At 43.8% G+C, this 14,499-nt stretch overlaps 1 protein-coding gene across 1 annotated transcript in view; it reads right to left on the bottom strand.

Moving 5' to 3' along the window:
• Window positions 1-12,000: 12,000 nt before the first annotated feature.
• Window positions 12,001-14,499, bottom strand: part of LOC306999386 (uncharacterized protein) — a 28,234-nt gene continuing 25,735 nt past the window's right edge. Inside the window, exon 4 of the mRNA XM_079614018.1 lies at window positions 12,001-14,307. Within this exon, the coding sequence (XP_079470144.1) occupies window positions 14,277-14,307 (31 nt within the window). The 3' untranslated portion in view covers window positions 12,001-14,276. The remainder of the gene's footprint in view (window positions 14,308-14,499) is intronic.

Below are 14,499 nucleotides of genomic sequence, written 5' to 3'. Positions count from 1 at the left end.
TTATAATTTGACTAGTCAGAATATTATTTAGAGATTCTGCAATTAGCTCTAGTAAGAAATCTGATTTAAATATCTTTGAAGTCCACATGATATAAAAATTGACCATATTTACTTTGTTTGCCTAAATTGATCGTTTTGTGGTGAACAATTCATCAACAAGTCAATCCACACAAAAAAATGTTTTGGCTCGGTAATCTTTAATTAAAATCTGAAAATGCCCCTCCCCTCTGCATTGGAGGACCTTCCCTGATGACGTAGGTTTGACGGGTTTGGTGTCTGCTTAAGATCCGTAACCACGCCCCTCCAACTGACAGTAGACTGGCTGAATGAAACACCTACTTTTCTAGATCCAATCAGGTGCTAGTTGGAAAAAGCCACACCCACTTTTTTCCACATTTAGTATTCCGTTTCTCTCGGAAATACGTCACAACACTGAGATAAAGTCGGTTGCAACTTCTGGTTCACGCGGACTTTAAATAAATTTTGACTAGTCAAAACTCTGTTTGCTATGAGAGTTCAGTTTAAACGCCCACTGCTGTGATTGGCTGACATGTTTGCATATGAAATAGCTCTCTCGAAAACTTTTTACTACGTTTTTACTATTACAGCTATCGAAACGTATTTCTTTGTACCACCATCTTACAGCAGTAAATGTTATTGTTTAAATGTTATTACATGTTAATATTTCCAACAAAGTATATTTTGAGGACTCCTGACATACTTGCTACCACCACAATTGCAAGACTTGAGCCAAGACAAACGTTGCTGGAAATTGTGTTGTGGAAACTTGTGTTGTGATAGATAGTCTTTGTGTGTGTGTTTATTCTATAGGGAACAGAGGAGGTCCTCATTTGTTGGGTTCCATGCAAGACCTGGGGCCTGTACCATGAAGGTAGCTGAACAAACTCGGGGTTACAGGATTAGTTTTTGAGTTGACAAAACCAAACCGATGCAATCAGGCTTTATTGGTACCATGACGCAGCTCATCAACTTTCTCTGTCAACTCAGGCTTTGATCTTAAGGCTATGATTAATCCACGAGCGCGTGCACATACCAAAGTGACGTTGGCACCGAACAACCAATCGCGTTCGATATGGATAGAGCGAGAGCGATATATTTTTCCGCGGAGGAGCAAGAGATGAATCATTCAGAATTACGATTAATTTAAATATGTATTACAAGCTCGAAACAATACGGTCTCTGCTGCCAAAGCAAGAGAAGACTGTTGGAGATGGCTGATTGCATTAATGTGTAAGCTTAACAAATACGTTCTATATTCATGTACAATTATGTATATATGTAGGCTATGAATGTATGTGTGTGTGAAATATAGCCTATATTTTTATAATATATAAAAATGTGCATGTATATAGCTACTAATAAAGATTAATATTCATTGATTTTTAGATGCAACTCCAAACGTTCTTGGCAGCAGATAAAGACAAAATATTAAAATATAATTCAAAGTAGTAAGTATCATAACCTTTTATTATTTTTTGTAAACATTTAATCACAAACACTTCTCTAGAAAAAAGAGAGAAATTCAGAAAACCAATGGAGGGCCACTCCTCCAGAATACACTGAGTTGGCTCTGATTATGGATGGGTGCTACAATCTGACCCTGTGCTGGCTCCTCTAAGCAAGTAACACTGGGTACGTGTGCGATACATTACTATTTTAAGTTTTAGATATGGCTGACTGTATGTTCTGTATGTCCCTGTTGAAGCCAGCACACACACACAGTCTCGCACACAGAGGTCAGTATGCAGCAGACAGAACACCAGAAACATAACTATAACAGTTATGCTTTATATTGGCCTACTTTTATTTATTAGGGTGGAGGAAATGATGAAGACTCTGTCTGTGTTCTGAGACAGTTGCTGAGGTGAATGCACTGGGCTTTTTATTAAGGCAAACATTTAAATGTGTGGCATAAAACAGGGACTGGCCCTTACATCTCTTTTATTGTAGGATTTTTCACAACCTGTCCCAGAAACTGAAGCCTCTACCTCAACAGGCTTCAGAAGAAATGTGAACAAGTTAAGGATTTAAAACCATTGACATAAATTACAGGTGTTTGTCAAGGAACTTTTTGTGAGTTGATTAGCCTCCAGAAAACTTGTAATGATCGTGGTGGAAACTTGTAAACTTGTTTGTGGTGGAATTATGTTTCAGGTGGAAACAGACTCAGTCAGGGCCCTTTACAAACGGAGCCTATAGAGCTAGACTGCACACAAAAGGAGCCTATAGAGCTAGACTGCACACAAAAGGAGCCTATAGAGCTAGACTGCACACAAAAGGAGCCTATAGAGCTAGACTGCACACAAAAGGAGCCTATAGAGCTAGACTGCACACAAAAGGAGCCTATAGAGCTAGACTGCACACAAAAGGAGCCTATAGAGCTAGACTGCACACAAAAGGAGCCTATAGAGCTAGACTGCACACAAACGGAGCCTATAGAGCTAGACTGCACACAAAAGGAGCCTATAGAGCTAGACTGCACACAAAAGGAGCCTATAGAGCTAGACTGCACACAAAAGGAGCCTATAGAGCTAGACTGCACACAAAAGGAGCCTATAGAGCTAGACTGCACACAAAAGGAGCCTATAGAGCTAGACTGCACACAAAAGGAGCCTATAGAGCTAGACTGCACACAAAAGGAGCCTATAGAGCTAGACTGCACACAAACGGAGCCTATAGAGCTAGACTGCACACAAAAGGAGCCTATAGAGCTAGACTGCACACTAAAGGAGCCTATAGAGCTAGACTGCACACAAAAGGAGCCTATAGAGCTAGACTGCACACTAAAGGAGCCTATAGAGCTAGACTGCACACTAAAGGAGCCTATAGAGCTAGACTGCACACTAAAGGAGCCTATAGAGCTAGACTGCACACTAAAGGAGCCTATAGAGCTAGACTGCACACAAAAGGAGCCTATAGAGCTAGACTGCACACTAAAGGAGCCTATAGAGCTAGACTGCACACTAAAGGAGCCTATAGAGCTAGACTGCACACTAAAGGAGCCTATAGAGCTAGACTGCACACTAATGGAGTCTATAGAGCTAGACTGCACACTAAAGGAGCCTATAGAGCTAGACTGCACACTAAAGGAGCCTATAGAGCTAGACTGCACACTAAAGGAGCCTATAGAGCTAGACTGCACACAAAAGGAGCCTATAGAGCTAGACTGCACACTAAAGGAGCCTATAGAGCTAGACTGCACACTAAAGGAGCCTATAGAGCTAGACTGCACACTAAAGGAGCCTATAGAGCTAGACTGCACACTAAAGGAGTCTATAGAGCTAGACTGCACACTAAAGGAGTCTATAGAGCTAGACTGCACACTAAAGGAGCCTATAGAGCTAGACTGAGCTAGACTGCACACTAAAGGAGCCTATAGAGCTAGACTGCACACTAATGGAGTCTATAGAGCTAGAGTGCACACTAAAGGAGCCTATAGAGCTAGACTGCACACTAAAGGAGCCTATAGAGCTAGACTGCACACTAAAGGAGCCTATAGAGCTAGACTGCACACTAAAGGAGCCTATAGAGCTAGACTGCACACTAAAGGAGCCTATAGAGACTGCACACTAAAGGAGCCTGACTGTGAGCTGAGGAGGCTCCACGTTTAAAAAATAAATAAATTGGAGATCAAACAGCTGGATTAAACTGATCTCAGTATGTGAACTTATTTAACCAAGTAACACTTTAGCATGAATATTTATTAATGCAACTTTATCTTGTCTCTTGCCGAGCTACTTTCATAGTACCTAAAACCCAGGGTTGGCGGAAACTAAGCTGAAACATAGCTGGCTAGCCACCTAAACCGGCTTCATGGTACAGGCCCCTGGTATACAGGGATGTAGTGGAGGCTAAACACACGTAAACGCCGTTTGCGCACCTCTCAAAATTCGGAAATAGCGTTTACCCAACCTACAAAGTGCATTTATCCTCCTCTAAATTGCGTTTATCCACCTCCACATAGCCTATAGTTCCTAAGCAATTTTAAATTAAGCTTATGTCGTTTTAGTTTCATATTGTTCATTATTAGTTTCATAGGTTGTTCAACCTAAGACAAAGTCTTTCATATAGCGCTGCATTACTGTCAGTAGCCGCGTTTCCATTACCCTTCAAATTGCGCAAATTGAGAATTGAAAATACGCACAATAGAAACACGTCAATTTCGCAATTTTATTTTATTATCATTAGCCTATCACCTTTCTGTAGGCTGTGGTTCCAGAGACATAGGCCTATATATGGCTCTTCTCATTCAGCACTGCGGGAAAAATATAATTTCCAAGTTTCTAATTTTGTCTTAGAAAAATAGTAAAATCAACAACAACAAAATCCATATTAATTTGTGAATATTTTAAATGTTTAATAAAGGGGCAATAATAAGTCATAAACAAAAATTTGTCTACATGTATTTTTTTGCGCAGCATTTGGTGTAGCCTACAGGTCAAATTAAAATTTTGTTGTTTAACTTTGCGCTTTAAAAATACAAGCGTTTTCGTTTTACACAAGTGCATTGCATTGGAAACCCTGGATATTGTCACAGTGTCTGGTTTATGTTCCTTGGGTCACCACTAGATGTCCTCCTTCCCCACGGTGTCCATCACACTATTGAACTACATTTCCCACGATCCTTGTCTTCTCATTACACTCAGCTGTCCCTTGTCACTAATCATTGCACTCAGCCAATTCCCCATTAGCATTGTCATTTCCCTGTGTATATAACCCTGTCTGTTTTAGTATGTGTCACGGAGTCCTTGTTAATGTCCCCACACTTCCGTTCCTGTTGTTGCCTGTACCTTGTTCTAGTGATGGGCAGATCGAGGCTTCGTGAAGCAATGAAACAGTTGAACCAAATGGTTCATATTGTTTCGAGGCTTCGAATCAATCCGACACCCGTCTCCACGGTGACACCTAGTGGTCACTTGCAGGTGTTGATCTGAAACAACCTTGACGAGCCATTAAAAAAAATGTGTTGTTTTTTTATTAATGTATTTTTCTAATATGTGAAGCTTGTAACCTAGGCTCCTCACTGTGCATAATGTTATTTTGGTCTCTTCTGGGGAGCCTCCATTTTATCTATCTATCCAAATCTATCTAGATATGTATCTCTAATCTATCTATGTAATTAGATATGTGTCTACAATCTATCTATGTATTTAGATATATAATATGTATCTCTAATCTATCTATGTATTTATATATGTAGCCTATCTATAATCTATCTATATATGTATCTATCTATCTATTAATAGCTGTCTATATTTATATCTATGTATCTATTAATGTGTCACTAGTACATACTCTGTGTCTCTAGCCTATCAGTCAATGTGTTGTGTAAATTTAAATGTAAGCCTAAATATAACTAAACAAATCGCACTATAAATGTCACTATATCACCAAAAATCCGCTATCTCAAAATCAAACTCCTCTCACAAAAACCCACGAGGTCAATATGCGTTAATTTCACTTATATACAGATGTGCGCTTGTGTGGTCTGTTCCCGACCGTGTCAATCAAACGCTGATTCGGCGGATCACAGCTGATGAAACACTTGTGAAACACTTCGAGGCTTCGTTTGGCCATAGTCACGTGACATGGGTGTTTTGAATCACGCTTCGGATCAGTGTTTCGAAACATCTGCGCTTCGGGATCTCGCAAAGCTTCGGAACGACTGTTTCGCGTCAGCCATCCCTACCTTGTTCTTGTCTTGTGTCTTCAGATTGCCTTTATGGATTATGACCCTTGCCTGGACTGTTTTGTGAGTACGGATTACCCCTAATAAATACTGCGCCTGGACCTTACCTTTTCCTGTGTGTGTCGTGACAGAAGGACTCCGTCATGCAGAGATCCAGCGGTATGGGGTCTCCTAAATATCCAGCAACTGAGAGGGGGAATTCTCAACCTAAAGAGATTCCTCCTCGTATGAACATCTTTGAGTGTTTTGCCCTGTGGGCCCGATTGACTGAGGAAGCTGATTTAAAGAAAGCTTCCACACACCCTTCAGATCATCCCAGAGAGTCGTTTGAGGGAACCCGGCTGGCAAAATATCCTGGGACCCGCGGAGGTCATAGGAGAGGAGGTACTAGAGGGGAGTCCAGGTATCACTCTCCACCTCGATCCTCAATGGAACCTGAGGTGGTGAGGTCCAGCCCAGACTTCCATCCGCCACCGACCCCATCCAGTCCAGAGCCTGCCTGTCGCCATCAGAGGCGGCAGAGGAGGAGGAGAGGGAGAGCTTCCTGCACTCCTGACGTTCCCGAACAACCCACTGTTGTCCCGGAGACCGTTCCGGTACAGTCCGCTGTCATCCCGGTGGTCGTTCCAGTACAGCCCGCTGTCATCCTGGAGGCCGTGCCCGTGCAGGCCGCTGCCGTTCCGGTGGTTGTTCCAGTGCAGCCCGCTGTCATCCCAGAGAGCGTTCCGGAGATACCCACCATCAGTCCGGCCACGGTAAGGAGGGCTGTCTTCCTTTTTTATGCTGTGGCAGTACTGCATGCTTGGAGGAGGCACAGCACGTCTGCCGATCCAGAGCCCGTTCACGTCACGTCTGCCGAGCCTGTGTCTTCGGACAAGATGGCCACCGAGCCTGTTCACGTCACGTCTGCCGAGCCTGTGTCTTCGGACAAGATGGCCGCAGAGCCTGTTCATGTCACGCCTGCCGAGCCTGGGTCTTCGGACAAGATGGCCGCCGTCGAGAGTGTTCACGTCAGGTCTGCCGAGTCTGTGTCTTCGGAGAAGATGATCGCCACCGAACCTGTGTCTTCAGACAAGATGGCCGTTGCCGAGCCGGAAGTGTCTGCTGTTCCAGAGCCGGAGCCAGTGTCTGCTGTTCCAGAGCCGGAGCCCGTGTCTGCTGTTCCAGAGCCGGAGCCCGTGTCTGCTGTTCCAGAGCCGGAGCCCGTGTCTGCTGTTCCAGAGCCGGAGCCCGTGTCTGCTGTTCCAGAGCCGGAGCCCGTGTCTGCTGTTCCAGAGCCGGAGACCGTGTCTGCTGTTCCAGAGCCGGAGCCCGTGTCTGCTGTTCCAGAGCCGGAGCCCGTGTCTGCTGTTCCAGAGCCGGAGCCCGTGTCTGCTGTTCCAGAGCCGGAGCCCGTGTCTGCTGTTCCAGAGCCGGAGCCCGTGTCTGCTGTTCCAGAGCCGGAGCCCGTGTCTGCTGTTCCAGAGCCGGAGCCCGTGTCTGCTGTTCCAGAGCCGGAGCCCGTGTCTGCTGTTCCAGAGCCGGAGCCCGTGTCTGCTGTTCCAGAGCCGGAGCCCGTGTCTGCTGTTCCAGAGCCGGAGCCCGTGTCTGCTGTTCCAGAGCCGGAGCCAGTGTCTGCTGTTCCAGAGCCGGAGCCCGTGTCTGCTGTTCCAGAGCCGGAGCCCGTGTCTGCTGTTCCAGAGCCGGAGCCCGTGTCTGCTGTTCCAGAGCCGGAGCCCGTGTCTGCTGTTCCAGAGCCGGAGCCCGTGTCTGCTGTTCCAGAGCCGGAGCCCGTGTCTGCTGTTCCAGAGCCGGAGCCCGTGTCTGCTGTTCCAGAGCCGGAGCCCGTGTCTGCTGTTCCAGAGCCGGAGCCCGTGTCTGCTGTTCCAGAGCCGGAGCCCGTGTCTGCTGTTCCAGAGCCGGAGCCCGTGTCTGCTGTTCCAGAGCCGGAGCCCGTGTCTGCTGTTCCAATGCCGGAGCCCGTGTCTGCTGTTCCAGAGCCGGAGCCCGTGTCTGCTGTTCCAGAGCCGGAGCCAGTGTCTGCTGTTCCAGAGCCGGAGCCCGTGTCTGCTGTTCCAGAGCCGGAGCCCGTGTCTGCTGTTCCAGAGCCGGAGCCCGTGTCTGCTGTTCCAGAGCCGGAGCCCGTGTCTGCTGTTCCAGAGCCGGAGCCCGTGTCTGCTGTTCCAGAGCCGGAGCCCGTGTCTGCTGTTCCAGAGCCGGAGCCCGTGTCTGCTGTTCCAGAGCCGGAGCCCGTGTCTGCTGTTCCAGAGCCGGAGCCCGTGTCTGCTGTTCCAGAGCCGGAGCCAGTGTCTGCTGTTCCAGAGCCGGAGCCCGTGTCTGCTGTTCCAGAGCCGGAGCCCGTGTCTGCTGTTCCAGAGCCGGAGCCCGTGTCTGCTGTTCCAGAGCCGGTGGTGTCTGTTGCAGTTCCTGAGCCGGTGGTGTCTGTTGCAGTTCCTGAGCCGGTGGTGTCTGTTGCAGTTCCTGAGCCGGTGGTGTCTGTTGCAGTTCCTGAGCCGGTGGTGTCTGTTGCAGTTCCTGAGCCGGTGGTGTCTGTTGCAGTTCCTGAGCCGGTGGCGTCTGTGCCTGTTCCCGAGCCAGGGTCTGTCCCTGTCCCGCCTTGGTCTTCACCGCCATGGCCGCCCGAGTGGTCGTATTCACCCTGGTCGTCTCCGCCGTGGCCGCCCGAGGGGTCTTCACCGCCGTGGCCGCCCGAGGGGTCTTCACCGCCGTGGCCGCCCGAGGGGTCTTCACCGCCGTGGCCGCCCGAGGGGTCTTCACCGCCGTGGCCGCCCGAGGGGTCTTCACCGCCGTGGCCGCCCGAGGGGTCTTCACCGCCGTGGCCGCCCGAGGGGTCTTCACCGCCGTGGCCGCCAGATGGACGCCAGATGGACTGTCGTCTCCGCCCTGGCCTCCAGATGGACTGTCGTCCCCGCCCTGGCCGCCCGATGGACTGTCTGCTTCGCCACGGCCGCCGGTTAAGTTGTCATCCCCTGTTCCTGTCCCCCTTCATGGTCCTGGCCCTCCATCCCTCCCCCTGATCCTCCACCATTCCACCTCCTGCCTGGACTCTTTGTTTGTTTTTTGTGGGTCTTGGAGCGTCTGGTAGCCGCTCCGTAGTTATGTCACAGTGTCTGGTTTATGTTCCTTGGGTCACCACTAGATGTCCTCCTTCCCCACGGTGTCCATCACACTATTGAACTACATTTCCCACGATCCTTGTCTTCTCATTACACTCAGCTGTCCCTTGTCACTAATCATTGCACTCAGCCAATTCCCCATTAGCATTGTCATTTCCCTGTGTATATAACCCTGTCTGTTTTAGTATGTGTCACGGAGTCCTTGTTAATGTCCCCACACTTCCGTTCCTGTTGTTGCCTGTACCTTGTTCTTGTCTTGTGTCTTCGGATTGCCTTTATGGATTATGACCCTTGCCTGGACTGTTTTGTGAGTACGGATTACCCCTAATAAATACTGCGCCTGGACCTTACCTTTTCCTGTGTGTGTCGTGACAGATATAAGCCTCCCTCTCTATCTCTCTTAAATATTTTTGTTCTCTTTGTTTTGTCATTTAGTAAACTTTATAGATTTCAACCATATTATTCCTTCTTGAGTCTCTTTAACAAGAACTTAGATTAATGTATGAATTGAATAGTGATTGTGTGACCTATATGATGAGGGAACAACCAGTGATACCCTTGGTAGTACCATCAAATGATAGCCTATAGCGATGTCATCAGGATACACACACACCGGTAGGCAGTGGCCCACCTTACCGGGTGACCACGTCGTGGTCCACCAGAATTTATAGTTTACCCACCTCTTTTTTTACCACTACACCTCTGCTGGTATAGGTGTAGCCTACTAATGTACAGTTTATTACATACACACCACACACAACAGTTTAAACATTAACAATGTTAACAGTTACTAAAATGTTTGAATATTTTTTAAAAGTTATATTTCATAAAATGATATACCATTTTGCTAGCCTGACAGACAGCAAATGTACATTTTTACATTTGCTCCCTTCTTAAAGAATGAATAAAAATATATATATATAATTTTAAAATGATAATGAATAAAACAACTACTGTGCAAAAGGGCATGGCCATTTTATGTTTATGTTGTTATTATAGTTTTACATTGACCAATTCAAGTGTTGAGTGTGCCTAGTGGGCGAGGTTTGAATCAGAAGTCTCGCGAGTTTTGTAAGAAAGGGCGAGAGATCGCATATTCGCGGCAATGGAGAAAGAGTGAGGAGATGTGGCGCGAGTTATTATTGTGAACAAACGAGACGAGTTAAGGTGCATCAGAAGGCCATAAAGTTATAGATCGATAATATAGCGGGTGAGCAGTTTGGTATTTCATATGTGATGGGCGGCTGATGTTGTGTGATCGCTCCTGAGGTTGTTGGATTTCTGTGGTGAATATTCGCGTGTGCGTCATTGCAGACTGTAAGTGATTATCTTACATTTATTTAGTCTAATAATCATTGTTTTATGTTCTGTTAATGTATCAATAAGATATTTATTCAGTTATAAAAGAACAGCTGTTATATTATACCTGTATTACAAGTTTGTGTTACCTCTCACGTTCAATCACGTGAAGTGATAATGATGCAGCATTTCTATTGTAAGAGTTGTAACAGAAGCTAATTGAGTTTGTTTGTTTATTATAGAACCACACATACACGTTCATCTACATTTTGTCCGGCGGACCTGTCACACAAACCCAACACACACACATACTGAACATCGCAGCTATTAACCCTTTCGTCTGAGGATCGACTTCTGATGACATCTGCACCCTTCTTCCATTAATCGGACTTCCTCTGGAATACTTGGGACTAAAACTGAGTACACTTACGTATTACCATCACTCCATTGCCCTCTCTCTTAATATAATTGTATCTTTTGACTATGTTTTTTATGGTTGTTATTTTTGCGTAGGCCTACGCTGTTTTATTGTGACATTTATATTCTGTTGACATTGTGAAAGAATGTATCAATCAATACAGTGAGTGAATTTGATCTTTGTCTCTGGCTTCTTCAGTTTTCTCCTAGTTACTGGACATTAATTGTGTAATAATACTCTAAGGTGATTTAGAACCGTAATAGCAATCAGTGCATTCTACAGCCTGCAACTCAACTACAAACATAAACAAAGTTTTTGGCTTGTTATTCATTGCCTAAATTGTATACATACAGTACATATAGATCTTTAGAAATAACCTAATTAAAAATCCTGTGTTAAATGTCAGTTTTGTATAACTGTTATACGTCTGTCAAAGATGTTATGTTTTCACCTGTGTTTGTCTGTATGTTTCTTGTTTGTAAGCAGGATTACTTATAACTTGATGGATGGGTGGGACATGGTCCAGGAAGGAACCTTTTATATTTTGTGGCAGTTTGAGTTTTGATTAGGCTTTAGATTAATTAAAATGGATGTAAATGGAGACATTTGCTTTACTGTATGCCCTTGATGTTCAGGTTGGTGTCCCTCTGTTCAGATGCCATTGTGTGGAGAACATCATGATGGTGCTGGTTCCACCCTAGGGCAGGAAGTGGAACAGTAGTTGGCATGCCGTGTAGATGTGCCAATGCCATCATTATGTTATACATTATGTGTTGGGGAAAGTTACTTTTAAAAGTAATGCATTACAATATTGCGTTACTCCCTTAAAAAGTAACTAATTGCATTACTTAGTTACTTTTTTAGAAAAGTAATACGTTACGTTGCTTTTGCGTTACTTTTTCCCCCACCTGGGCTGGGCTTGTTAACACAAAAGTTATATTTTTGGGCAAATGTAATGACCCTTTCACACCAAAAGTGAAATAATAATCCTCAGGCTGAAGGAAATGTGTACAGTAGAGGAAAGCAAACAAGCAAACCTTTCTATCCATCTATAGTCATTTTTGCTTATTAAACTGAATCATCGAAGGTCAGAAGCAAGTACATTGGTCAATAAAGTGAGATTAAATGCATACAAATTTTATTTAACATATTTAGCTATTGGAGGTTTGCATAGTATTCTGAGTCTTCATTTCACTGATTTTATTGAGAAATATTGAATATTTGTTTGTGCAAGTGAGATGAGTAAATGCTCACTTTTAGTCTAGAACTACAATAAACATGTTCACACACACACACACACACACACCTTTGCTCTTCGATTCGTCTCAACATGAGGACAGGAGAGCTGTCAGTCAATAAATGGGAAAACAAAGTAACTTGCGTTACTTATTTGAAAAAGTAACTCAGATATTTTGTTGTAAATTTTAAAAGTAATGCGTTACTTTACTAGTTGATTACTGTATATGCCTCTGTATTTGGATAGAAGACCAGTAGTAGTTGAAATATAAGTAAGTAGTTTAATACATAGAAAGAGACCCATTTCAATTTCCAAGAAACAAATGTTACATGTTTTACACAAGCTGAACAGGATTAAACAGAATAACCTGTATTATATGAATATCAAGTGGTTCATACACTAATAATACTTTTCTTGTCATTTTAGACTTCTAAAGCTATACAGATCCACTTTGGGACCTGGAAACCCTGAAAGCTCACCTCACCAGCTGGAAATGAGAGAATGGGCCGAGGGTAAGAAAATGGTGAACAAGTTTTGTGTTCCTTACGAAGTTGATCACTTTTTGTCATATGATATCAGCATCATGTTATTCTGCTGTAGTAATCACAAATTAAATGCTTGTCTATCACAATTTCACAAGCTCTCCACCAAAATATTTAGTCACTTGTATGATATCTTGGAATCAATCGGAGGTCACTCAGAAGTCAACACAGACAAGGCTGTAAATGCATACAGCAGTATAGGCGCTTTCGAAGGACATTGAGGACAGCACCAATGCACTGAAGATGTGTACAGAATAAACTTGCCTTGCCTTTATATTAAACAGACCTTTTTATGGAGTGATTTACAGAATAAGGGGATTGTCATTACTTAGAAACCCAACTGTTGGAAAATAGTGCACTTTGACTTTTACATTTCAAACCAAAGCTAATAAGTGTTTTCACCCATAACTGCCATTAGCTGAGTGGAGCTCTGGGCATTAGCGGTAGCAGCTCCTTGCGGCTACAAAGGTTTCTAAAGACTGTTCTCCAAACACTTTTTGAGTTTCTTCATGTTTTTTTTCCAATCCACTTTAAGTGTAGTCCAGGAGACAAGAATATAATACACTTTACTATTTCAGCTACAATCTCCACTTAATTGAGTTCATTATCATAAAGTCCTGGGGCCTCATTTATAAAACTGTGCGTAGGATCCTTACTAAAAGTGTACGTGCGCCCGAAAGCCAAAAATGGCGTACGCAAAAAAATATTCCGATTTCTAAACCCGTGTGTACGCCAGAACCTGCGCATAATTCACTTGATAAATCCCAGTCATCGGAAGATTGTGCGCACATGCGTCTCCTTCCCAAAATAACCATATATGGAGCTTACAACGCCTAATTTTACTATGCATATCCTCATCTGCATATCATTTGCATATGCATATACAATGTTTACCGGTACATTTTGGAAAACATGAGATACAGATGTGCCGTCACATTACATTGATAAAATAATTATATAAAATTCATTTCAGAGAAAGATTTTCTCAATCTTTTCCACTGGCCAAATAGTATTTTTAATTGATTTCCATTTTTAATGGAAACATATAGGCCTTGTTGTTGTGCATTATTTGCACAAAATTATTTTCTCAGACAATCTGGTATTATCATAAGCAGCAATTATCTCTGTAGTTAAAACATTAAAACACAGCATGCCACAGGAAAAGTGTTCAAAAGCATCGCATCTACTACAAATATTTAGATTTATTGAATATAAAAAAGGTTGTAACTTCTCGGTAATGATTCCATGTAGTTTAAGTGTTTAACTCCATTCATGAGAATGGCATAATCTAAATGTATCAGAAGTAAAACAGTTTAAATCTTTCTTTTATTTATTTAAACTGTTATTGTGAACATGCACTGTATGATTAGGACTGATAATGAAGATTTACTGTTTTACTTCATCTGCCGTTATGCGTCAGTTTCACTAAACGGCCACACGCGCTCGCTGGCGCGAACATTAAAGAAGGTGTGGATATTTGCTTCAAGTGATAGGCTTGGTGAGTGAAATTATATTTGAATTATCTTTCTCTATATGAATTTTCTTTAGATTTTCTGTCTAAAAGTGACCAAAAAGCATAACTCCAGCTCACCATCGGCATCTCCAAAACGTTCGTACGCATGGGTCAGAGTTTGCGTGCAGGTGCGCACATTTTCCCGCCAAGTTTGTTTTTATAAATCAAGACTTATGCGTGGGAAGTGGCGTACGCCTCTCTCAGGGCCTGTTTTGTGCGTACGCAACGGTTATAAATGAGGCCCCAGGTGTGTCGAGACTCGAGAGACGAGCTGTTCTCTCATCATCATCATCTCTAGATTCAGATATGGATCTAGTAGATCTGGAGAATTCACTTCAGCTTCTTGTTTTTACTTTTAGCTTCTTTTCCCCCAGTATAGTGTTTCCTGATGAGCTTTTCCCAGAGCCGTTCCTGTTCATCAGAATAACCCGGATCACTGGATCATCTGGACTGGAGCCGATCACAGACATCTCTGAAAGAGACAGAAAATATGGAGTATGAATATATAAGATAAGGAAGACTCGACTGTATTGTAATTCCCCGGGTTAAGAGAAAAACGACAGCAGAAATGAACTCAAATGCATCTGAATATCATCAGTACATTATATAATTATCAACTCAGCTCACTTCCAAAATCAGGGGCGGCTGGCCAATAAAGTTTGTG

This window comes from Phoxinus phoxinus, assembly GCF_949152265.1.
Source record: "Phoxinus phoxinus genome assembly, chromosome: 1".
Classification (NCBI taxonomy): domain Eukaryota; kingdom Metazoa; phylum Chordata; class Actinopteri; order Cypriniformes; family Leuciscidae; genus Phoxinus; species Phoxinus phoxinus.
The sequence above is the reverse complement of the archived record's forward strand: the minus strand, read 5'-3'. Positions and strand labels throughout refer to the sequence as shown.